This window comes from Mastigoproctus giganteus, chromosome 3, assembly GCF_048544385.1.
Source record: "Mastigoproctus giganteus isolate SK-2022 chromosome 3, ASM4854438v1, whole genome shotgun sequence".
Lineage (NCBI taxonomy): Eukaryota > Metazoa > Arthropoda > Arachnida > Uropygi > Thelyphonidae > Mastigoproctus > Mastigoproctus giganteus.
The window spans coordinates 72712731-72740425 of record NC_143577.1 but is presented as its reverse complement, the minus strand read 5'-3'; the positions used below and the strand labels follow the sequence as shown (position 1 = coordinate 72740425).

General features: G+C 35.8%; 1 protein-coding gene across 1 annotated transcript in view; it reads left to right on the top strand.

The window, feature by feature from the left end:
• The window catches only part of LOC150088081 (calpain-5-like), a 153017-nt gene that overhangs the window by 105986 nt on the left and 19336 nt on the right, over positions 1-27695 (top strand). Inside the window, exons 7-11 of the mRNA XM_090370561.1 lie at positions 1675-1752; positions 4619-4817; positions 11736-11855; positions 17481-17677; positions 25411-25529. Of these exons, the coding sequence (XP_090226687.1) occupies positions 1675-1752; positions 4619-4817; positions 11736-11855; positions 17481-17677; positions 25411-25529 (713 nt within the window). The remainder of the gene's footprint in view (positions 1-1674; positions 1753-4618; positions 4818-11735; positions 11856-17480; positions 17678-25410; positions 25530-27695) is intronic.

The following is a 27695-nucleotide window of genomic DNA, read 5'->3' as shown; positions in this document are numbered from 1 at the left end:
CATATCCCCAGAGCAATATGGCCTTAGTTGCTAATGCTCCTAAAAACCAGATAACAAACAAACAAGCATGTTGCTTTGCTGCTCTGGTCTAGGGCATGATTTCCGTTTAAATACAATGTAATTAATTAACAATGAAAATTAATAAGGTTAATAAATTTACTTGATTACTTGACTATACAATACTGTACTAAGCTAATGCAGTATTACGTATTCTGCTATAGTTTTATGTTATACCTTAGCTATCGAGTTCGAGATATACAATATCGGCGCCTCCGTAGCCAGGTGGGAAGGAGCAGCAGTGCGTAACACACGCTTCTTGATTAGACCGGGGTTCGATCCCGTCACCACCAAATATGGAGGATGCGAAAGGTCAGGGAATGACTACCGCATATTCCTGGAGCAATTTTACCTTAGTTGCTAATGCTCCTAGAAACCAAATAACAATATACGCTATCAAGTTACGCTATACTGTAACAATCACAATGTTAAATTAGTTATATCCTTAACTAAATGCAAAAGATATATGCCCAAAAAGTGATTAAAACCCTCAAAATACTTATTTATTACAATTAAAACCCTATTTTTCTGCGCTACTGTTACACTACAGTATTCCTGCCAAAACAACAATGAATAGAGTATGAGTAGAGATTGTAACTTACGAAATCACTAAATAAATTTAAAAAATTAGCTAACGAATGCTACTAAGCCTATTTAATCTAATTGTAAAACAAATTAATACGTTAACTAATCAAAAATACAATAAAATTTCGAGGAAAACTTATCCATTTGCAGCAGTTCCAGAAGTGTACTTATTAATTGGTAGAATAAGCCAAACCCCATTATAGTATCACTGAAGGGATTGCAATATTTTTGATATTACTGAGTACCATTATAGCCATTGAAACTGATGTTCTCTGTTTCTATCGGTGAAGTTATTTTAGTTGGAAGTGAAGTTATAATATAATGACATCTTATTCTTATTGAAGAAAAACATACCAGTGCAAGAGCTACTTAGTAGAACTCTATCCATGAAATTGCTGAATTAATGCCGAAATTTACTAGCATTTCAAGAGCTTCAGTGCACAGAACGAAGAAAATACTCAACAGCAAAGGCAAATTGTTAACCTCACTGAGGAAGCTACCCACAGCTTGGTTGGCCATACCTCCCAAATGCTTCCGACATCTTGTTGAATCAATGCAACATCGGATAGCTGCTGTACTGAGGGCAAAAGGAAGCCCTGCAAAGTATTAAGTAGGTGGTCATAATTCAGTGATCGCTCAGTGTATTTTGAAGTGGTTAACATGCTTCCCATGTTAACCACTTCAAAATATACTGCCTCTGAGGGGAGGGACTAATTGGAAAAATACAGGGAATGTGACAATATTTCCATGTGATTCCAAGTTAACACACAGTAAGTTCATTGAGGTGGTATATTGGTTTAGTATTAGACAGTCATCTTCTGGACATTTATTTTACTTAATTATGTATAGCACAAGTGCTTCTTCCTATATATAAAATGTTTACTGTGCACATCTGTCATTTCTAGTGCTGAAAGTATATGAGATAAAGACTGCAATTAATAGATCATCTTAGTTTGTGTAAGCACATTGATTTTACTCTCTAGAAGATTAATTTTTTTGTTTTAAATATTTGAAACTATTTTGAATTTTCAGTTCAGAGGAGTGGCAGCAGATATCAGAAAGCGAGAGAGAAAAAATTGGTCTGACTTTTGATGAAGATGGAGAGTTCTGGTAAGTTAATCATTTAAAGTTTTAAGGTATGTTGTTAGAGTGTATTTAATGCGAAGTTTCTGTAACATTTTAAAGTTTTGTGTTTCTTTTCCTTCCAGAATATTCTTTGAAACTTCTCTTCATTTCTAAAATGAATTTATTTTTGCATCCATTTTGTTAAATATAGTATAAATTTGTTAATTTGTACAGAATAAACTAGGTAAAGTACCATTTATGATTTTTTAAAATTATATTATTTGACACTTTATCTCTGAATGTTATTAGGAAAAAAAAAAAAAAAAAAAAAATTCACTGCATTTTAACAAGAAGGTAAAATCAAATTATGGTTTCCTTTCATCATTTCTCATCTTGGCATTTCAATTTTGTTTGTTTTTCAGAACACCATAGTATGTCGATTAGTGTGATTGCCACTGTTATTTTTGGGATGCTAATTTTCTCCTAATGCAATGTTTCTTTTGTATAAACATACGCCGACCGGGCTAGCCGGGTGGGTAAAGTACCTGCCTAGCAACCAAAGGTCGCGGGTTCGAATCCCGCCTCGGGCTTGGATCAAAGTAATGCAAAAACCTTGGGAGGTGCATTATGGCCACAGAAGCCAATGCACCAACAACTACCAAAAAAAAAAAAAAAAAAAAAGTATAAACATACTTGTAATAAAAAAAAATAAAATATGGTACCAAATCTGGGAAGCCACTTTTGACTTACCCTGTTTGTACATACATAAAGTCCTCATTTTAAAATCATTCACTTAGCAAAATATTGTGTTAATGCATTTCAAAATTTGATACCCCTATTTCAGTATATGCATTGAATTTTTTTTAGACTGAAAACATTCCAAGCTGTGGGTATATTGCCAGCCCTGCATTGTGCACACTGTAGACTGCCAAAAAATTAAAGGATAATGAATTTAATAAGATCAATATCATTGTGTCAAAGGTGAAAAATGAAGGTATTGTTGCTCTCATTGAGAAACACTTATGTTCATAAGCAGAAAGTTTTATTTCAGGTACCCACACACAACTCCCCACCCCTCTACTTTTCTGTCCCTTGCTTGGTCTTAAATTATGGATGCTTTCTATTGATTAAGTTGACCAGTGCTAATTCTTTTTTACAGTTAACTTCCAGGTCATAAAAGGGTTATATACAGTTACTGGGTATATAATCCTTGCACAGCTGCTTACCATCTTAATGTGTTGTATTGTGTGTCACATACATACTGTATTTAGTTATTTTTGTGAATTTCATTTCAAAATACTTTGCCCTTCATCATCACTTACAATTGCTTTCAGCATTGGCAGCTAACACTGCAGGAGTCTGGACCAGGTATGTCAAACTGTTGTCCTTTGGACTGCATTCAGCCTGATTTTGTTATTCTTGCAGCAGCAGTACCATGTCATGTATCCTGATATGACCAAACTACTATAATCCTGGAAGAAAAGACATATGCAGTACTAGTATATACCAATCATACCAAACTGAAGTTATTTGGTGCGACAGGTTTAGTGATTCTGTTTTCATAGGTTTTAGTGATATTAGCATTTTAATCCCTATAGTAAGGTTATTTTTGGTGGTGCCTCATCTGACAGATTCCAGTTTTTTTTTTTTTTTTTAAATTCTACTTGAAACATAATAAGCAGAATTGAGCTGAATTTACCGGTAGAAAAATTTGGAAAATTATTTAATGTTGAAGTTGGAGAGACTTACCTTTGCTGATGACATTTATTTTCAACGTATTATACAACTGCTGTTTAGAATTATCCAAATTCCATTACCCCCAACTGGCAGATCTGGCAATTGACACTGAAATGTTTCCAGCCTCTGCGATATTACAAGCCTTTACGGAACCATGATTTGGCAACTGGCAATAGTTATCTAACCTCTAAAGGGAGAGTTGCCCAATACTGAATAGACCCTTTTGCAAGCTGACGATGTACATTTAAGAAGCCTTCAGCACAGTTACCCATGCCGTGTTGCATTGTATGATGCACTGCACCTGGAGAGGATTCATCACAAGTGGTGGAAATCTTGAGCTGCACACTGATGCTTTGAATTACCAGTGCAGTGTGATTGTGATAAATAATAATAACACTGATAACAATAAAATAAAACACGAATCTCAAACAGCAATGAGAGCTGGAGAGAGTGTGATGTGTGTTTCCAAAAAGCCCTTCATTCATTTAACATAGGTAACATATAATAATAAAGCAAATATGTAAAGGAAACATTTTCCAATAGTACTAATTATTTTAGTCCATAGATTATATAAAATGAACCCAACAAACCAACTAACTCTGGTGGGTGGGGGAAACATCTTCTCTACTTCTCATATAAAAGGAACTGTTTTATATATACATATGTATTTGATTTCCTTCCACAAGTTAAGAGAATTAGTACTAAGTAGATAGGCGCCTCCGTAGCCAGGTGGGAAGGAGCAGCAGTGCGTAGCACACACTTCTTGATTAGACCGGTTTTCGAGCCCGTCACCACCAAATATGGAGGATGCGGAAAGGTCAGGGAATGACCACCGCATATCCCGGAGCAATATGGCCTTAGTTGCTAATGCTCCTAAAAACCAAATAACAAAAACAAACAACTAAGTAGATACTCTGCAAAATCATGAAAATAATGAAGTGTTTGAATTGCTTGGAATTAAAAAAAATATATAAGAAGGAAGCCTTGTGTCTTTGTTTACTTTTGAAAATAAGTCATGTAAAAGCACTCAAAGTACTTATCCTTAATTTTTTTCATTTTTTGCATGTGAAATGTCCAATATATTTGTTTAATAATATGTTGAAATATTTTATATACTTGTAATATACATATTTACAAAATTGAAAAACTTTTTTTTTTTTTTTTTGTTTTTTAGGATGCGCATTGAAGATTTTTGTCAGCAATTTACAGATATGTCCATATGTCGTGTTGTAAATACGTCATGGTTCAGTTTCAGTAAAACATGGAGTGAAGCTTGTTTTTTTGGTCAGTGGACAACAGGTGAAAAGGGAACTAGCTCAGATAGGGCTGGAGGATGCATAAACCATAAACATACCTTTCTTAGAAATCCTCAGGTAAATTGTTGATGTTGCATATATGGTAATGAAAACTTTGTGGTCAAAACAAGATTTCAAGGAAGAATGTTCTTCTTTCTGAATTATCTTTACATATACACTGAGTAGTTAGTTTATTAGGTATATTCCCATCATTGAAGAAATCGATTACTCTGTTGGAGACAGTGTGACATGTTCACACCAGACTATACTAAGATTGTGTGTGTGCGTGCGTGAGTGATTCAGAGAGTGAGAATTCTGCTACTCTGTTAAAGGCAGTGTTGATGTGTTCACATCAGACTGCACCAAAAGTGCTTGAGTGTGTGCAATTCAGAGAGAGAGAGAGAGAGAGTTAGTGAACCAACAGTGCAACATGAGTTTCTTTAAGCACAGTATGATAGTCAGTCAGTTCCAGGTGCTCCATCACAAGTATCACAAACACAGTTGCCTTCTTGGAGAGGCTTGTACAGTGGTGTCTAGAGTGGATCAAGATACTTCAAGAACCAGAAAATATCCAGCCAATGAATGGCTTAAAGAATCATGCAGTCTAAGAGGTAGGCCACAGTCAGTAAAATGTGTGTGGTACAGCAGTGGTGTCAAACAGGTATATTACAATGCATCAGATCCTGTTGTGAAAGGGCTATAGTAGTATATGAGTTCAGCAGGATCCACTCTTGTCAGATAAACTAATTATATAGTAGGAAAAGAAACACTGACTGGACATTTTATTGAAAAAAGTTTACTTGTCTGATGATTCCTGGTTCCATTTGTTTTAATTGCAGACTAGAGGACTAAGTATGGTGACAGCTGCACAAATCAGTGGACCTGATGTGCCAGGTGTCAACATTACAAACTGTTGTTGAAATTCTGATGGTATGGGCTATGTTTTTAAGGCACAAGTTAGTTTCTCTGGCCCACCAGTTGATACTGGTGGATCATCATCTGAATTACATAATCTACTTTAATATTGTTGTCAGTCTGGTGCATTCCTTCTTGCTTGCAGTTTATCCATTTTTGTTACTTCCAGAAAGATAATACACTGTCACAAAGCTAGAACACTTGCAAAATGGTCCAAGGAGCATGTGGATGACTTTACATATTTCATTTACTCATTCACTAGTTCTTATTCTGACTGACATGTGTGGGCTGAAGTGTAATGAATTGTTTGTGCCAATGATCTACCACCATCTTAGCTGAGGCAACTGTGTGATGCAGTTTTCTGCATTCTAGCATCCATGTGGAATGTTTTGGACACCATGTATCTCAAGTCCATGATATCTCAAGGCTGTTCTGAGAGATAAAAGAGGTGCTACTTGCTATCAGATCAGTTCCAAATAAACTTTTTTTTTTTTTTTTTTTTATGAAATCCCCAAACACGAAAGGAATCAAAACCTATAGTACTTAGTACCGTGCATGGGTTGAAGGAGAAGTATGGGGAGAGGGCGATGCTGGAAACTTTGCTGTAGAGACTAAACATGGGTTGTTCAGTATTTTGTGTTTTATACAAAAAAAATCAGCACTACTTAATTATTTTCTAAGTATTTTATAAGATACATAATACACACAAGAGAGAATAAAGTCTATGAGAGTTTTTGCAACTTTTAAGCTTGCTTCACTTATGATAATTATAGTAAGATTTAGTTTTAATATATTAATATTAGAACCTTTCAAAATAAAATTGTGAAGTTATGTAAGAAAGTGTAAGGATAATTAGATCCCAGAAAGATCCAGTAACTAAATAAAATTGGCTGTGCTTCAAATTTCATTGTTGAAATCCACCTTTGTATTAGTCCTCATACTGGTAAACTAATTAAAATACTTCATATGGAAAAGTGACTTTATTAAACTTTCTTACTTATTAATACTCCACATAACATTCTTGAGTTTAATTGCCAAATTATATAATTATTTGTTATCTTGTGACCCCAAAACACATTATATTGATACAAATTCTAGAAATGGTAGTGTAGAGTTATCAAAGATATCTTTATGAAGGTATTAGTTACAAATAAAGATAAAACCTTCATGAAGGTATGTCTTTCTTATTCAACCGTAAAATAATAGTGTGCTTATATCAAAAGGGTAGATCAGATGTTGATGTTAAAGATGATGAAGGATCAGAGAGTACATTTGCTACAATTGCAGAAAACAATGATTCAGTGATGACCAGATACCTTGTGATCACTGAATTCAACTCGAAAAGATAGCTGAGATGCCTAAAATTCCATATGAAAATGTTTTAAATCCTGTAGTAATTTTAAAGGCTTGTAGTATACAGTAATTTAGACTTGAAAGAACTGCAGAATGGTTCCTCCAATGCATACTAAGATATAGTAACCAAGTAAATAAGATATATTTAGTGGCTAACTCTGCTTTTTTATTATTTTTTTTTTATCAGTTTTTCTGCTTACTGTCCTAACATGTTTTTTCTAAATCATTTTCTTTGTGATTTGATTTGTATTTGTAAAATATGGAAAAGATAACAAATGTGCTATGTTGATATGATTTTTCATTTTAAACTGTTAGGAAATCTAGTGTAATCAGACATTTGCAAGGAAATAAGCATTACAACAATGTCCATTGCAAAGAAAGAAATGTGAAAATATATGTAGCATTGCAAAATGAAGATGATAATGTCATATGTGATGAATGCTTATTTGCATCATTTATTAATAGAACATAAATCTCAGCATTGATGGCTTTAAAAATGTGCCATTTTGAATTGTGATGATAGTAATCAATGATTCCAAGCTAATGCTGCCTTGTATGCTTTATTAGAACCATGGATGATTGAGCTATATGTAGCAGTCTGTGCATGTAAGTTTGAGGAATGGACAAGATTTCAAGGAATTTCAAAAATAAGATATATATGATTGTCATTGCACATTTATCTGGTGCTACAGCAGAGAACTTTAGGACCGGATAAAGGCCTCTGTAGCCAAGTGGTCAGGAGCAGGAGTGCAGTAGCACGCGCTCTTTGTGTAGACCGGGGTTCCTGCCCCTGACTGCTAAATACGGTCAATCTGCCAACCTGCACTGGACCAGCATTGACATTATGGTCCATTTCCCTCACCATGAATTGTTGAGGAGGCTTCCATCCTGCAGTGGGTTGATAATGGCTGCAGTTTACTTTTTTTTTTTACAGCAGAGAGCATAGCCACAATTGCAAAGTATTCAAAGATTAGCATCATTTGAGTCTTGAATGGATAGAAAAATGTGAAAAATATCTGTGAACAGAAGCCACAGTGACCAAAAATGTAAGATTGAAGGAGCAGCATGCTCAACATCAGTAGCAGATTATTAAGTGTAATCATCACCAAATGACAGAACAGTTAACCACTGCTTTTAATGTGGTAACATCACATGGCATCAGAACCAGTACTGTACCAAGAACCATCCTACAAAGGGAGCAGATGACTTTCATGGTAGCCACTGACCTCAGACACCACCCAGAAAATGCATCTGTGTTGGTGCCATGAATGCAAAGGATATACATGGGAGGGCCGGGAACAAGTCATATAGTGAGATGAATCCAAATTTACATTTTTGAACACCAATAGAAGACTGCACATATGGAGGAAACTTCATGATGCACTGTAATTATCCTTCTGCTGTAGGAGGTGTAATGATGTGGTGAATGTTGTCATGGGATGCTCCTGGTCCCATAATCCCACTGGGCACTGTGAATACCTGAGCATATCTGAACATCATTGCAAATCAAGTATGCCAAACAAGATAGATTTCAATAGCAAAAGTACTGAAAGAGAAGATTAATAGGCTGGCCTTGTTATTTGATTAACATGTGTGATGAAAAGTGAGTGCATGCTTTCCACTGAAAGTGAATGAATGTCTGATGGACATTTACTGCTGTCTAAAATGAAGTGCAGAATATTTTCAATTAATCCATGCCACTGAAGTGAAAAAGATTTTGGAGCATGTGTTCATGAGCTGCCTTTGGTTAAATGTTTAACTAGAATTGTAAAACAGTGACAGCCTCTGACAAGTCTATTTAAAGAAGAGGTGAGAAGTGTTAAGAAAAGCATATTAGCACTTTTAAAAGTTGCCAAAATAAAAAAAAAATGCAACATGCAGTCACCGGTGAGTGGCCAACTCATTTCCAGATTCATTTCTTGATTAATCAAGAAATGAATCTTGAGTGGGAGAAGACAGAGAGTGGTAATCAGTGGACACTGCTCATCATGGACTAATGTTATTAGTGGAGTCCCTCAGGGTCAGTGTTGGGTCCATTGTTGTTTTCTGTATTTATAAATGATATTGATGATGGTATATCAAGCTTAATGTTCAAGTTTGCAAACGATATGAAGGTTGGCAGGGTTGTTAAGGACACTAATGACAGTACGCTGCTACAGGAACTAGAAAAGTTGAGCAGATGGGCTGAGAGGTGGCAAATGAAGTTTAACATTGAAAAATGTAAAGTACTACACATAGGAAGCAGTAACCCCAGAATGACGTATCAACTCTGTGGTACTGCACTGACAGTGGTAGAGAACGAAAAGGACCTGGGGGTAATTGTGCAGGCAGATATGAAGTTTTCTGATCAGTGCAGACGGCCTGCAAGAGTAGCTCATATTGTCTTGTCAATGATATACAGGAATTTTTCTAGAGGGATAAGGAGGTGAATATCCCCTTGTATAAGGCAATGGTCAGGCCACACCTTGAGTACTGTATACAGGTCTGGAGGCCTCATTTTAAGAAGGATGTAGAGCTGCTGGAATGAGTACAGAGAAGGGCAACAAGATTAGTGAATGGAACAAAGGGTTGCTCTTATGAAGAAAGGCTTAAGTTTTTCAAATTACAGCCTCTGGAGACTAGGCACTTGCGAGGTGATCTGATTGAAGTATATAAAGCCTTGAATGGTTTGAGCATGCTCAATGCTGATGGGATTCTTCCTCTCTCAGAATAATCACCTGAGAGGACATAAATTCAAATTGAGGAAAGACAGATGTAGGATAGATGTGTGGAAGTTTGCCTTTAGCCAGTGAGTAATTGGTTGGTGGAACAGACTTCCATCCTTTGTTGTGGAAGTTGATAGCCTAAATAAATTTAAGGCTGAGCTGGACAGGTATTTGGAACGAACGGAGGGGTGAAACGGGAGCTGGTTTTTTTTTTTTTTTTTTTTTTTGGCTTATGCTGCATAAGCTTGCTTTCTTGCATCATATGCCTCTGCTAATGCTAATGCTAATCATGAAATTAATTTGGGAAATTGTTTTTTATTTGGGGGGGGGGATGAAGAGGTGAGACAATTTAATGCATTTTTCAAGGAAAATAATCTCTGGTGCAACCAACTCAAAACAGTCTAAGCAGTTGATAAGCATCCTTTCTTCTGGCTTGATTAAAGCATTTTTGTTGTTCCTTTTAAAGGTAAGCGAGCATCCAAACATTCTTTCAAAGCATGAAATTCCAAACATTCTTCTTCAAAGTATGCCCCACATTCATTTCCTGAGTTATCACTTTTCATACATTGAAGAATGTGATAGATCAACAGGTGTTTAACCTTCCACTTTTGGAAGTTTATTGTCATAGTAAACTAACTCATTGTTATAAACAAAACTTTAACTTGTCATCTCTGAAGAGCTAAGTTTGCAACAGGATCTTCCTGGAAGCAATCATAATCAGTTAAGTGACATTGAACAGATATTCCAAACAGAAATATACAGACTTGAAAGCATACTGTATTGGCAAACAATCCTATGACTGTATTTTAATGTAAAATGTCTGTGTTGTCAGTGAAATTTAAATCCAAAGTCTTAAAAATTTTCCCATTTTTTTTCCCAATTTTTCCAAAAGTAAAAATTGACAGGTGTGTATATTTTGCAATTTCATATAGACCATTGGACCATTCAGTGGGATTTATCTCTTGTTCATGAGGCTAAGACATGGTGAGCATGGTCTTAGATTTCATCATGCCTTCAGAATGGCTTTCTTGTAGATCTCAGCTGAACCACTAAGCTCTGATTATGATCAGAGATGGATCTCGTGGTATACCACAAAAGACAATTAATTATGTTGCAAAGTATCCTTCTATTTATGGATAGATTTCTCATTGGATTGACTTGCTTTCCCAACTTACTTTGCTTTTTATTTGTATTTGATTACAGCACATATGCGACCAGATCAGACAAATCTCCACATATGTGGTGCTGACTACCAAAGCATTAATAATCATAAATGTAACTGTGCTTATAAAATCCCTGCTCACACATTGCAGTATAAAGAGATACATCTTCTAGGTGTGAACACTCTCGGAATATTCTTCTTTACCTGTTCATCAGACTAGTTCTTGATAGTTTATCTACTTCATTGATACATAGTCCAGTTTGTATGTTTGTCTGGATTCTAAAACAAACGTTCTAAAACATCTCATTTCCTCCAACTCTTCAGAATAGCAAAAATCTTTGTTGTGCTGTAAAAATAATAAAAACTAGAGCAATAGTTTTATGCTACCAGTTTGTACATTATAATTTCATGCTGTTCTAGTTTAATGGAGCAGTTCTTCGACAAATTAGGGTGGGATGAAAGTAGAGCATCACAGTCTTTTCTCATTACGAAACCCATATTTTGTAGCCCTGTTTTACTTAATCTCAACCTTTCTTATGGGTTACCTAGTGTATTCAATTTTAAATTAGCTGTAAAGTTATACTCTTACATGTCCCAAATCGTTGTTGTACATTTAAACTTAGTTTTCTGCATTCCCTAATTCATGCATATTCATTCAAAAGGTTTCACTTTCAGACTGAATTTTTGAAATATTTGGAATTCATGACTACATAATTTTCATACATATTTTATCTATATAAAATCATGCACAGCAGTTTACTTGATTATGATGTATAGTGCTATTAATAATTTCATTTCATATAATGAATTAACTATCCCTTTCAAGAATACTAATGCCGCATATGATATTTCTCTTTACAGTATCGTTTTGATGTTGAAAATAATGATAACACTGTTTTGATATATTTAATTCAAAAAGACAGACGATGTATGAGAAAAGAAGGAATTGAACATCTTGTAATTGGATTCTATGTTATGAAGGCAAGTTCTAATCGAATTTTTATTTTTACCTGTGTATAAGTGAGTTATATTTTGATTACAGAATTAAGCTATAATTAATCTAATCAGATTTTTTTAATATATTTAATTAGATACCTTTAAAAAGTGATAAAAAAGTCATAGTATCCAATCAAATTTGTGAGACAAAACTTTCCCTTAACAAACCCATGCTGTGTCTGAATTATTGCTGCAGTCTTGTCTAGATGATCCTGCAATGCATCTTTAACCAGTGACTCCATTATTTTACCCAGAACAGAAGTTAAACTAACTGGTCTGTAATAACTCGTGTCACCCTTCGACCCCCCTATGTGAATAAGGAGATAATGCGATAAGGAGAATATCGCACTTTATTCTCCCGCGCTTGGACGCACTCTAGTTTGACTGGTGACAGGCAGTTGGAGATTTCTAAAATTAGGACGGAGCTTTCAAATTGCGGCTATCCACCTCATGTTCTAGATAGATGTGAGCTTCAGGCTTACGAATTTGTTACGAAATCTAACCCGCCTCGCGTCAGTCAATTTTTCTCTACCGCCTACATCCCCTATTATCCGGGCGTATCAGAACGTCTTGTTAGGATTTTGCGTCACCATCATATACGATGGGTGCAATTTCCAGGGAAGAAATTACAATCTATTATTGCTAAGGTGAAAACACCAGTTCCTCCTTTCCTATGGAGTGGTTCCGTATACCGTATTACGTGTCTGGATGGTGGGGGGTGTTATGTAGGTGAGTCTGATAGAAGATTAAAAGATCGGGTTTCTGAACATGAGGTGGCTCTGCGAACCACTAATTTTGAACGCTCCGCAGTTGCCAAACATTATTGGGTTGAGCAGCACAATCTTGATCCCCAACGGGATATTGAAATCATCGACTGTTCACGTGATTACTGCCAGCGCTCATGGCTTGAAGCACTGCACATAGCCACCAATAATAGTACTATGGATCGGATGAGGGGAGTACACTTACAACCTATTATAGAATGTACTGTATTGCAGTGCAATGAGCGCTGGCGATCATCACGTGTACGTAATTCTGCTTTACCTACACCAGACTCGTGATACATGATCATGCCCAGCTGACTTGTGCTATTGTAACCATTAATATATACTGAAGTACACCATCCACACACTAGCTGATGAAGAGGCACTCCGCTTCGAAAGCTACTATCTATGTATTTTAACACTTTTATCTTATTTTATTTCTGTTTTATCTTATGTATATATCATTTTTATTTTAATAAATTTATTTTAACAGTTATTCGGTCGTCGCAAGAAACTTTGATGGGATTCTTCCTCTTGCTCAGATTACAAACCTTGAGGGGCCATTGATTCAAACTGAAGAAAAGACAGTTGTAGAATAAATGTGTAGAAGTTTGCTTTTAGCCAGCAGGTAGTTGATTGCTGGAACAAACTTCCATCTGTTGTTGTGGAAGTTGATAGCTTAAATAAATTTAAGGCAGAACTAGAAAAAAATTTGAACGAATGAATCAGTGAAATGGGAATGTTTTTTTGTTTTTTTTTTTTTGGCTGGTGCTGTATAAGCTTGCTTTCTTGTACCTATGCTAATGCCAATCCAAACTATTACATTAGGGTCACCCAGAAAGTTAATTCATATACCCATGTGTATTGTGTCTGTAAATTGCGTGTGTTCTCTGGTCAATTTGTCTGTTTTGCTGGACGAAAAACCACAGTTTCTGTGGAAAAACCTTGCTATCTATGCCTGAGACCGACTAACTCAACCTTGGAGTGAAAAAGCCCATAAAAGTTCCTTGCGTCATAGACAGGATTTGAACCTGGGCCTTTGTGAATTTTGTGCGGTGGAAAAGGCCCAGGTTCTGATGATACCACTGTGCTACTTGCACAGACTAAACTGGATATAATAAAGGAAATAGAACAGGGCATAAACAGAAGTATATTAATGGCAGAATAGAACTTCGATTGTCAACATGTTTATGTTTTTTATGGGCAATTAATAAAATTGCATTCTTAATCTCTCTCTTTCTTATTTAGCCTCATTATTTCTGCATTAAATATAATAAAAATGAAACTTTCTAGATAACGGAAAAATCAAAATAATGGCATCTCGAATCTCCGTAGGTGCCATTATTCTGAAAGTCTACTGTGTATGTATATATAAATATAAATTTATAAATATATAAATAAATGAAGGAAAATAAACAAAAATAAAAAATTAGTAATGCAACCATCAGGAACAGCATAATTGCATATTCCTCTGCATGTTGCTTGTTGTATAAAACTAAAATGAAAATAAATAAAAATTAAAATTAAGCCAGTAGTATGGCAAACCAGTAGAGCAAAAATAGGCTAAACTAAACATAAAAAGTCAAACCAGTGGGGAGGGGAGAAAGGTAACCAAGAATAAAAATATTGTAGAAGCAATGCTCCAAAGCAATTTAGAAGCCTAAAAAAGGGAATAAATTTGAAAAATCAGTTGATTTGAAAGTCAATTAGAAAAGAAATTTAATGTAGCTGCTTACAAGCACCAGGTACGAATTTCGTGAAATATCACAAATGATAGAGGCAGAAGCTAACTACAATAAAATGAAATAAACAAAAATAGACTGACCATTATGCCCCATCTCGACGGAGGACCACAAGGCCAATAATAGTCAGTGATTCACTGCATTTTGAACATTAGGCAAACCAATTGAAAGATTAGCTCCCCATCCTATCAATAGATCGAACTGCCAATGCAGAGGATTTGAATAACGTTGGTCCTTATGCAATGAAAAATATAAAATAGAACAGATGCGGGCACTCGCATGGGAAAACCACACCACTGTTTTTAGGCTTCTAAATTACTTTGGAGTGTTGCTGCTACAATATTTTTAGTCTTGGTTACCTTTCTGCCCCCTCCCCACTGGTTTGATTTTTTATGTTTAGTTTATCCTATTTTAGCTCTACTGGTTTGCCATACTACTGGCTTAATTTAAATTTTTATTTTATTTTATTTTCACTTTAGTTTTACACACACACACACACACACACGGGTGTATGCAGGAGGAGGCAGGGGGCATATTCCCCTCTAAAACCTGGTCGTCATGCTCCCCCCCCCCCCTACAATGATACCTGGATACAAGTGTGTGTGTGTGTGTGTGTGTGTGTGTGTGTGTGTGTGTGTGTGTGTGTGTGTGTGTGTGTGTGTGTGTGTGTGTGTGTGTGTTCAAGAACACTACTTTTAAGCCTATGTTCTATTTTAATTAAATTTTCAGTTGTGATAATGCTGCAGTTATGCGGCAGTGAAAATTTTATCTTTTTGGGTGGGAGGCATTACTGGTAATTAAGGCCTAACAATCTAGCTAGCCATTGTTGTTCTAGCAGTTCTGTTGTTCTATAGAACTGTTGTTCTATGTTCTATTTTAATTAAATTTTCAGTTGTGATAATGCTGCAGTTATGCGGCATTATTGCTATTGTAAGATTAAATAATTAAACATTATACACACATTGATATATTAGGTCAAAGTACCAATTGATTTTTGTTTTGCGAGTAGTAGTGAAAATTTTATCTTTTTGGGTGGGAGGCATTACTGGTAATTAAGGCCTAACAATCTGGCTAGCCATTGTTGTTCTAGCAGTTGTTAGTTCGCCTATTGTTCTATGTTAACAATTAACATGAAATCAAGTTAAGAAATATATAAATGTAAAATCTGAAAATATTACAGATTTAAAGTTAGAGGAGAAAGAAAATAAAGAGTAGTGTAAAATAGGGAATTATTAAAGATTAACTCAAGAAAAATTAGGAAGGTAACATCTCTCTGCTACTTCCTGAGGGACTTTGAGCAGACAGATAGCCATACTAAAAGAATGTCTCGTGCATACCTGTTTCTGTAGTCTCAATAACAGTTTTGCTTACTAAGTACTCATGTTTAAAACTCATGTTTATGGATGGACGTGGCACAGTCCATACATAATGGAACGTGCCATGTAGCTTTCAGTATAAAAAGCTGAACAGCTTTGTACATTTGAGCAGTAGTAATTTGCATATGGTTATGCAGGTCAAAGTGATTAATTAGCAGTTATGGGACATAGTAAAGATATCACAATTTCAGAAGGGCATGATCATGGGAGCTCGTGTTGGGTGCTTCCACATCAGAAACTGCATTTCTTATTTATAGCTCATGGTCCACTGATTAAGTGGTTAAGGTGTACAGAGAATGGTGTCGAATGGGTCAAACCACATCTCATCGACAGAACCGTAAAGGATTGTGCAAGGTAGTTCATGGTGAGCGATGAACAACAGCAGGTCACTGTTCAACAGTTGACATTGCAATACAATATGGGGAATGCAAGAATATCCCAAATGACAATGCACCACACACTCAGGTGTATGACATTGCACAGTAGACAAGAGACACCCTCTCCTCACTGTTGATCATCATCCACAGTGAATGCTCTGGTGTCAACATGTTGGTTAGATGAATCCAAATCTCTGATGCAACACAATGACCGATGCCTTCATGTGCGGCAGCAAGCAACATGAATCTGTGGATCCATTGTGCATGGTACCCACTATCCAGGCAGGTGGCAGTGGTTGCTTAATATGGGGCATATTTTGTTGGCAAGAACTAGAACCCCTGGTGCATATGAACCAACGTTTCACTGGTGAGGTCTACCGGCAGCTCTCAGGAGACTATGTGTACCCTGCCACGTTCCATTTTTTCCTGGACAGAAATGTTCTTCCAAGGTGATACTGCACCATGTCATCAGATCCGCACTGTGCACAAGTGGTTCTAGGAAAACAGTGAAGATATCACGCATCTTGATTAGCCTCCAAATTCACTTGACCTCGATCCACTTGAATACCTGTGAGAGACATTTTGGAATGGGAAGTGAGGTGTATGGACATGCAACCATCATCTATTCTAACACTGGAAAGCCTTGCAGGCAGCATGGCTACAGATGTCTTCAGACATCTAGTGGAGTCAATGCCTAGATGAATAGCAGCCATTATATCCATGCAAACTGTGGTCCAGCTTGGTACTGGGTAGGTGGTCACAATTTAGTGATCACCTGGGGTGTGTGTGTGTGTGTGTGTGTGTGTGTGTGTGTGTGTGTGTGTGTGTGTGTGTGTGTGTGTGTGTGTGTGTGTGTGTAAATGCAACTTGCCCAGCTATCACACAACTTTGATTGATAGCTTGAATTCCATAGAACAGATTTTCATGCATTCAAATAAATACAGTATTTTAAAAGAATTTTGAGAGGGCATTTTTAATAGCATTACCAGTGTTGGCAAGTTATTAATTTGACATATTAGTGAAATCATGGATACCCTTTTTAGCTTTTAAAATAAATGAAGAACTATGAAGTTAAAATTGCTCACTCGTTGAGTTAGTCATTATAACCAGCTAAAGTTTTTTATATTGTTTTATTTCAGTTTTCACTGTCAAATCTGTCAATTTTTTTTTTTTTTTTTTTTTTCATTTTTAGTGTTAATTTCATGTTTCCATTTTTATTCCTGAAAGGAATTTGGCAGAGAAACAATATTAAATATTTCTCCTGTTGAAGGAGAAATGTCAAAAAAAAAAAACTATGCCTTTTCCATAAGCTAAAGCTTACTATTTAATTTCTCTTCATTTCAAATAATAGGTAGAAGAAAATAGAAAATACAGAGTTCATTCAATAAAAGAAAAAGCAGCAAGTTCAGATTATATTCGAACTCGAAGTGTCTTTGTTCAGTGTAATTTAAAAGCTGGTAGATATGTAGTAGTACCTACGACTTTTGAAGCAGAGGAAACTGGAGAATTTATGCTACGTATATTTACCTCCAAGGACTCGGATGCAAAGTACTATCTCACTTTTTTTTTTTATGAATAATATTGTTTTTTGCTGCATGCATAAATTAGTATAAAAAATGTATATAATAGAAGGATGTCATATAATGCACATTCTAAAACTAAGGTTATTAAAAGCCCTTCTTTATTTGGGCTAATATGAATTTATCAGTATGGTTAAATAAAACCTGATTATATGAAAGTTTAGTTTTTTGGAATGTTCAAAAACAAAATTACATTACGTGATAATTAAACCAAAATCAGTCCAGTACTAAGATAATTTTAGTAATAGTATTAGTAGTGGTAAACAATGTGAAAAAACTACCCACCTCATCTGTTCATCTTCCTCTTATAATTTGTTTAATTCTTCCTTAAATTTATTCAAATTATTCCTTCCACAACACCAAATGATAGTTTGTTCCAACAATCAATAAATCCTTGTTTGCACAGATCTCCTGTGGCCATCCTTTTTCAGTTTGTTCACTTTTGTGTGCGTTCAAGAAAGAGTAAAGATGCTACCAGTTTACTCAATCCATCAGTTTTAGTCAAGCCATCAATTTACTCAATCAATTTAAAGCTTTAAACATTCAATCAAGTCTCTTTGCAGGTGTCTAGTTTCCAGGCATTGCAGTTTTTAGAACTGAAGTCTTTCAATTTATACTCTTCTATGTCCTTGACTAATCTGGTTGCCCTTCTCTATAGCCATTCCAAGAGATGCGCATCCTTCTTAAAAATAAAGCTTCCAGACTTGTATGCAGGGCTATAAGCTTCATTTATGCCTTGTTATGCTTTTAGGCTTTGTTATAAAGTTAAGATAAAAGTTATATACTGTATGATTATAAGGCAAATGATAGTGGCATTTACTTCCACACCAACTAGCAGTAAATATTTTTTTATTGTATTTCCATAACCTGTTTAGTTACTTATTAGACAAATATTTTCCACTGTGGTTATAAAAATCTTTTTCTTTCCTGGCACTATTGTACAAGAGCTTCCTCCATGTCATCTTCCATCAGTAATCAACTCCCTGCTGAATTGCTTTTCAGTTTTTAGCATAACTTGTCACACTTTCATATTTTACAAAAATATGAAAGTGTAACAAGTCTATGCTATATGCATGATGAGCACTTCCCAGTAGTTTCTGGCATGTAGTACAGGTGGTTTTGCATAAGTACTCTAACAAAAAGAGCCAAATGGTGCATTAGTTCATATGTCAAGATGAAACAGAAACATTGTTTTGAACATAATTTTTTACACTCTGACATTCTGCAAGTTAAAGAATGGTATGAGCAATATTTATCTTTTAAATATTTTTGAATGTACTTTAGCCTTGGTTGATAAAAGATTTTACCACACACAGAGTTGCTTGTCCAGTTTCATCCAGTTATGATTTAGTTTAGTTCGAGAAAGCATTTCAACTTGTAACTGTTAAAATTATAAATGGGATAGTATGATACCATACTATCTCATTCATAATAGTTTCTGGTCATCATTAAGATATTTAGTTATATACTTTATGTTGATCTTCCCCTGTACTGTAATCTTACCATAGATGGTGGGTAGATAGGCCCATGGCTAATACCAGTTTTCCTGGGAATTTTGCCAGTTTTATGCTGGTTAGTAAAAGAAGCCAGTATGTGTGCTCACATCTTCTTTCACTACGAGTGCTACATGTGTCTACTGCTGCTTATTGTGACATGCCTTAGGTTCTGCCATTTGTTCATTTAAAACTTGCAACCACACCCCATACGTCTACCCTTTGCAGTGCATAATTTACTTTGAGCAACAGGAAATTTGTTTTTGTTTAACTTGTTCTTATAGAATGCTTGGCATCAATTGATATTGGCTGATAACACAGATCAAGTATCTTTCATCAGAAATAAAGTGGACTAGATCTGTGGATGCTGATTTCAAATCACTTTTCCTCTAGTATGTTGTAATAAGACCATGATGTGAACACGATGAGACTGATTATATGACTGACATATTTATGCAGTTTTTTGAGTATATTTATCTCATTGTTAGTTTATAATTTAATTATAAACTGTGTCAAGTAAGATTCAGTGAATTATGAAACAGTCATCAATCATCATGCCTTGAAAGTAAAAAATCACTATAGCAAATTCTGCTGTGTGCATTCTTTCCCAACTACATACCCTGGTCCTGTTCCACTTGTCGAACATTACCGGGGTATGGCTGCCAAGGGCAAAGGTTGATGACGTAGAGCAGATATCTTTTAAGGGCACAAAAGGTGATATTGTTGTACACGTTGGCACTAATGATATTAAGAGTAGGAGACCGGTGGAATTACTTAACAAGTACAGTCACTGTTGAAAAAAAGCTGTGAATTAGGATTGAATTTGAAAGTGTCTGCAATTCTGGCCAGACACGATAGGAGGGAGTATATGATGAGAGCCTTGTTGATCAATTCGGCCCTGGAAAGATTGTGCAAAGCTCAAGGGGTAGAATTTTTTTAAGCCTGGTCTGTACTTGTTAACAGGAGAGACTGCTTCTACAGGGATGGGATACACTTAAATAAAAAGGGTGCAAGAATATTTGCTGATGCTATCGAGGCAGTGTTAGGTGGGTCAGAAAACTGTTATCTCGGGGGAATACAAGTCTAATAGATTAACAGTAGCCACTGGCAGAGTGAAAATGATTCTTGTACTGCTTCTATTGGAATGAGCAGCAGCCTGGAAAACAAGATGCAGGGTATTTCAGAGGCTGCTGGGAGACATTGCAGTACAAGTAAACACATGGGTTATGTTAGGGTAGCTAAGAATATGAACAGGTGCATGTATACTTGCGTATACACCAATGCTAGGAGTTTGGTAAATAAATTTGATGAATTTGAGGTATTGCTCAAAACATCAAAGGCAGATATTGTGGGGATATCAGAGATGTGGTGTCACACAGATATAAGGAATGCAGAACTGGAATTTGGGGAGTACAATGTGTACAGGAAAGATAGACAGAATAGGAAGGGAGGAGGGGTTATGCTATTAGTTAAGAAACACACAAAATCCAAGGAAGTGAAGCCAGTCGACATCGCTGGACAGTGCAGTGTCAAGTCAGTTTAGTGTGACATAAGCATTGGGAGATCAAAATTGAGAGTAAGAGTGCGTGTTATAGTCCTAATGACTCTGATGAGTATAATAAGAAACTGTACAGGGAAATGGAGTTGGCTAGTAAATCAGAGAGTCTTATAATGGGGGATTTTAATTTCCCAGATATTGATTTGAATTTGTGGGTTGGTCACTCACACATAGTCACCTTTACGAAAGAAAAAACCCTTCCCTTTACCCATGATTGTAGTTACCTCTTTGAGTAAATCTCACTTGAGTACACTGTGATCATTGCCACCCAGTGGTTCCTTTATTTTTTTTTACACTCACACACTAGCAAGGCTTTTGTGGATTTATTGGATGATTGTTTTCTACATCAGCATGTTCAGGAGGCAACTAGAGGTAGTAATACTCTTGATCTGATTATCAATAGTGATTCTTTGTGCATTAAGAATCTGCAGATAAAGGAACCACTGGGTGGCAATGATCACAGTGAACTCAAGTGAGATTTACTCAAAGAGGTAACTACAATCATGGGTAAAGGGAAGGGTTTTTCTTTCGTAAAGGTGACTATGGAGATCTAAGACAGTATTTAAATTCTGTATGGTGGGACTAACTGATGATACCAACAGCAAATTCAAAATGGGAAGCATTCAAAGAATTTATCTTGGAAGGTACTAGGCTCTACATACCAACTAAGAAATATTGTTTAAGGTTTAGGCCTAAATGGATGTCAGATGAACTAATGAGACATATGGCAGAGTAGAAATATGCATGGGATACATTTAAATTAATAACATGGAAGCCTATGATAGATATAAGCTGGTCTGTAACCAAGTCACAAAGGAGATTAGGCAGGCAAAGGCAGATTATGAGAAATCTTTGGCAAAGGATGCAAAGAAAACAGCAGAGAGTTCTTTACCTATGTAAACTTTAGAAGGAAAGGGATGAATCAGATTGGTCCACTGGATATCGATGGTTCAACTGTTGATGATCCTGCTCGGTTGGCTAACAAACTAAATGAGTATTTTGCATCTGCATTCACACATTAAGAGTTATTCAGAGAGGGGAATGCCAAAGGTGTATTAAACTCTGGCAGTGGGCTAGATGATTTTGTAAAAATTGAGAGGAAAGTGGAGGAGAAATTGTTGAAGATAAACATAAAAAGGCACCTGGGGTGAATGGGATCTATCCAGTTATATTAAAGGAGGCAGCAAAGGAATTAAGCAAACCCTTAGCCATAATTATGAGAACTTCTTTGGACTGAGGGGAGGTACCCATGGACTGGAGATGTGCAAATGTGACCCCCAATTCACAAAGGAGGATCAAAGGGCAACGCAAGTAATTATAGACCTGTTAGTTTAACTTCTGTTCCAGGAAAATTAATGGAGGCACTGGTTTTGTTATGGGAAAGTCTTGCCTGACCAATTTGATTGGATACCATGATGTGGTCACAAAGGAACTGAATGCAGAGAATAACTTTGATATCATATATTTGGATCTTAGAAAGGGTTTTGATAGTGTTGCACATGGAAGACTGCTGAAGAAATTGGAGCACTGTGGCATTGGAGGCAAATTGCTGCTATGGATAAAGGGAGGGTTGAGTGGGAGAAGACAGAGAGTGGTGATCAATGGACACTGCTCATCGTGGACTAATGTTATTAGTGGAGTCCTTCGGGGTTCAGTGTTGGGTCATTGTTGTTTTCTGTATTTATAAATGATATTGATGATGGTATATCAAGCTTAATGTCCAAGTTTGCAGACGATACGAAGGTTGGCAGGGTTGTTAAGGACACTAATGACAGTACGCTGCCGCAACAGGATCTAGAAAAGTTGAGCAGATGGGCTGAGAGGTGACAAATGAAGTTTAACATTGACAAATGTAAAGTACTACATATGGGAAGCAGTAACCCCAGAGTATCGTATCAACTCTGTGGTACTACACTGACAATGGTAGAGAACAAAAAAGACCTGGGGGTGATTGTGCAGGCAGATATAAAGTTTTCTGAGCAGTGCAGATGGAATTTTTCTAGCGGGGAGGAGTAGGTGATTATCCCCTTGTATAAGGCAATGGTCAGGCCACACCTTGATTACTGTATACAGGCCTGGAGGCCTCATTTTAAGAAGGACGTAGAGCTGTTGGAACGAGTACAGAGAAGGGCAACAAGGTTAGTGAATGGAACAAAGGGTTGCTCTTATGAAGAAAGGCTTAAGTTTTTCAAATTACAGCCTCTGGAGACTAGGCACCTGCGAGGTGATCTGATTGAAGTGTATAAAGCCTTGAATGGTTTGAGCATGCTCAGTGCTGATGGGATTCTTCCTCTTGCTCAGAATGAGGAAAGACAGATGTAGGATAGATGTGCGGAAGTTTGCCTTTACCCAGCGGGTAGTTGGTTTGTGGAACACTTCCATCCTTTGTTGTGGAAGTTGATAGCCTAAATAAATTTAAGGCTGAGCTGGACAGGTATTTGGAACAAATGGAGGGGTGAAATGGGGGTTTTTTTTTTGGTTTTTTTTTTGAGTGATGCTCCATTAGCTTGCTTTCTTGCATCATATACCTCTACTAATGCTAATGCTAAATTGTGTAAATCATGATATATATTTGGAAATTTAAACAGTTATACTTTTGCTGTCCTCGTGGTCAGTGTTTCTCAATCGATGGTCTGTGGAGTACCTGTGCTCCAAGAGTACTTGGGGTCCCTTGCTGAGAAATAAATTTTTATTTTGCATAAATATGAGTGAGACTCATTTTCTTTAAGATTAATTGTTAGTTCATTTTATGGATCATATTTTATGCTAATGTAATATTTATGCTGTAGAATGTAGTATATATTTGTTCTGTAGCTTTGCTTAATCTTTTCATTGCTGCATATTCTATTAAAGGTTGAGAAACACTGCTGTAGATGACTAGAATAAGGCATAATTACCACATTATTTGTACCACTTGTTCGAATGGATTATGTGACAGGTTGAACAAAAGGAAAGAGTCGATACCATTTGTCATGTCGAAGGAGCCAAAAGAATAAGCACAAGATTGTTTATCCATATATGGATTCCGCCTATGAGACCATTCCCTCACAGTGACAGTAGCCAATTCTGGTCCCTCCACAGCATGGATTGCATTCCTTAGATGAAATGGAATACAATGAAGGTGTGATTTGCGAAGACTGTATAACTTCAGCCAATCACGAGTACACAAATGACAAAGAGACATTAGAGCTGGAATGGTTTATCCAAGATGGTTTGAATGACCTCGTTAGAGGTCTATACCTCTCCAAAGATAAAACTGAACTTTTTGCCTCAAAACTAAATTACAAACACTTGTTTAAGAAGAACGTCAGTGTTTCTCTATCAAAAAATAGACCGTTTTGGCAGTGTTCTTTACAGTAAACAGTCTGCTCTGCTACTGCTCTGATATCAACGGAGTTTTTTGAGAATTGTCATAAGTACACATTACATCTGAATGGTACCTCTTTATTGACTCTTCACAGCAAAACTTGAAAGCTGCTCTCTTGAATAATGTGAACTTAAACCCATCCATCTCCATTCCACACTTAGTTCATCAAAAGGAGATGTGCTATAACATAAAATCTGCTACTTGAAGTAGTTTAATACAGCACTCATCAATGGAATATCTGCAGTGATCTCAAAGTTGTTAGTACATTAAATATGGGCATAAAAGGAAGATGCACAAAATATTGTTGTTTCCTATGCCTGTGGGACAGCCATTCGGATGTGACCAGCCTCAAAGCACATATGAGCCAGTAATAAGTAGTGTACAGTATGTTCCATTAGTGGATGGATCCAATGAAGATTTTCCTTCCACAGTAAATTTGGCCTAATGAAGAGGTTTGTGAAAGCAGCAGGTAAGATGAATATGAGAGGATATTGTTATCTAAGTGAGAAATTTCCAAAGATCAGTGCTGCTACAGTGAATGAGAGAATCTTTGTGGAGACTCAAATGAGAGAGAGAGATGCTTCAGGATGAAAACTTGAAAAATGCTTCATTGTATTAGAACTAACAGCAGGGCAGAACTTTCAAATGGCTTTGTGGAATTTTTTTGGTAAGCACAAGTTTCCTGTATACAAAGATGAAGTTCAGAAACTGCTCAATGCATATAAAGAAATCAATGTTGTAGTCACCGAAACTTCATATCTTGCATTCACATTTAGAGTTCTTTCCTGAAAACCTTGGCACGATGTACAACGAAAACGGGGAGTAATTCCATAAAGACATTCAGTGAGGGGAAAATTGCTACCAAGGTTTCTGGAATGAACATATGTTGACAGACTATTGATGGATGTTGTACTGCAATGTTCTGGACTAAGTGTACAAAGGAAATCAACTGCACATTTTTAAATTGTACATATATTTTTTTACAATAGTGCACTGTATTATTTTAACTATATATATAAAATGTATTGAGTGTAAACTGTGAAAGTGATGAAAATGGAATTGTAAACAGTTATTTTGTAATGTAATCATCTTAATTAACTTGCACTAATATTATCAGCAGTCATGTTATGTAAACTACACGTGCTAGGGAAAAACTGATTTCATATTTGAAATCAACATGCAAAACTAGTTTAGTAAAATGTGTTTACGTCTTTGATTAAAAAAAAAAAAAGAAAAGGTTTTATATTGTTGACCAGTGTAATATGCAAATATTCTCTTTGTAGAGAGTTAACAGAGGACATACCTGACCAGAGTATATGGCCTTGCTTATCGTATCCATGTTTAGTGACTTTAGTCACAGTTCGTGGTGCATCAGGACTGGAGAAACAAGACAGGTTTGGAAGTCAGTATTTTTTTAAATATTATATTGATTATTTTGGCTGTGCTTACTGTTAAGAATGACATTTAACCATTTGATTGCTTCATACATATTAACAATAGTTTAGTCCGAAACTTAGAACCTTTTTTTTGCTAGAGGATATTGTCTGTTACTGTTATTTAACATGACAAAGTTAGAGCAAGTTCATATATCCATTAAAGTAAGAAAATATGGTAATTCTCTATAAACTTTTATTTATACAACAGTCTACTATTATTTTTTATTTAAATTTGGCCTTTTATTGCTTTTTATTTCATATTATTTTGTACGTGAACCATTAATTCCAGGGAATCACACATCAAAGATCATACATTTTAACAGAAAAAAATATAATAAATTTAATATGCAAACAGTATGAACTGAAAGTCAGAACAAGATGTGGATTGGCACCTCCGTATCCAGGTGGGCAGGAGCAGCAGTGCGTAGCACACACTTCTTGATTAGACCACCAAATACGGAGGATGCGAAAAGGTCAGGGAATGACCACCGCATATCCCCGGAGCAATATGGCCTTAGTTGCTAATGCTCCAAAAAAAAACAAGCTGTGGATTGTATTAACACCATTTTTTCAATCATTACAAAGAAAGTTTGTTCAAGAAATGCAACACTATTACAAAGATGAAGGACTAGAATTTCCTGCATTAATCATTAAACTGCCAAAAAAACATTGGATAGTAAAATTGTCACTTCCAACAAACTCATGTTTTGCTTCTCACTTTTGGTTTAATACTGTGTTTACTTTTTTTTTTTTTTTTTTTTTTATTTCTAATATAATTATCATTCAATTTTAAGTTCCACAATCCATGGTAGTAGAGTTCAAACAATGCAAATTAGCAGACTACAGAATTTAAGGGAGTCTGCACTGTAATTGTGATCCAAAAATCTTTATACTTGTATTTTGATTGTCTTATTTTTTTTTTTATTTTAGTTCTGATCATTATTTTTCAGTGTTCATGACTTAGCTGTAGTGGCTTTCATTGGATTGGATTGTTTAGGTTCACCAGTGCCACTAAAGCCATGAGTTATCACTATATTGTGTCGGTAAATTGCACATATTCTGTTGCTTTAACATCAGAAACATGAATCTCTAGGAGATAAACTATGCAACCCTGCCCAAGACCAATTAACTTATTGGTGATGTCAAAAAGTCTGTAAAAGTTACTTACATTTCAACACAAACTACCTTTTTCCACATCAAAAGAAAAATTACAGGTGAAACCAGCCACTGAATTCAGACTGTTCTGGGTTTGATGGATCATCAAAATGTTACTTTTGTCCTTTGCTCTCTGGAGTGCATTTTAGCTTCCCCTTCAAAAGATGGGGCATAAGTGACTGAATTCCTCTCTATTCTTTTCCTGATATTTTCACTTATTTTTCTTCATTAGATGGTCTTCATTTTATTTAATATATTCTCTAAATTTTTATTTCAGTTTGTGATATAGCTTCTGCCAATCAAGGAGATATATAATCTTGGTGGCTTTCCAGATTTTTCACTTATAAAATTTTCTTCTACCTACTGCAGTTTTTAATTTTTGAAAATCCTAAACCTGCAAAGAAAAAACACACTATTTCATTGGTTTTAGTGTTTTCTTTCTTTTTAAAATTTTTAGTTATGTTTTCTGGCTGGTCAGTGGCACCAAGAATATTCATTGTGTAAAGCCAGTATGTTAGTTGTCAGGGTTATTTAGTAACACATTGTAGACAAGCATCATATATACATGCATGCATATGTATATATGATGTACAGGTGACCTCCGCTTAACGCTGATCATTCGTTCTGGAAAAACAGAGCGCTAAGTGAATCCGCGCTAAGCGAGCGCCGATTTCCCATAAGGTAACATAAGTATTTATGAGCTGCGGTCGGTGCCATAGGATATTTCCTAATAAATAATAAACAGTAATGAAAAGATGCACAAATGTCGGTCAAAATATTTAATATTCAAATATTTGCACATATAAAATATTCTGCATTGCATACGTATAATTATTTGGTAACTACTGCGTATCAAAAGTAAATTTAAAATTCCAATTAAAATAATGAATTTAATTTAATTGATGAATTTAATCATGACAAATGTGTGGATTTTGAGTTGAACTTTGGCCCTCTTCCAAATAAACTAAAAGGGGTAT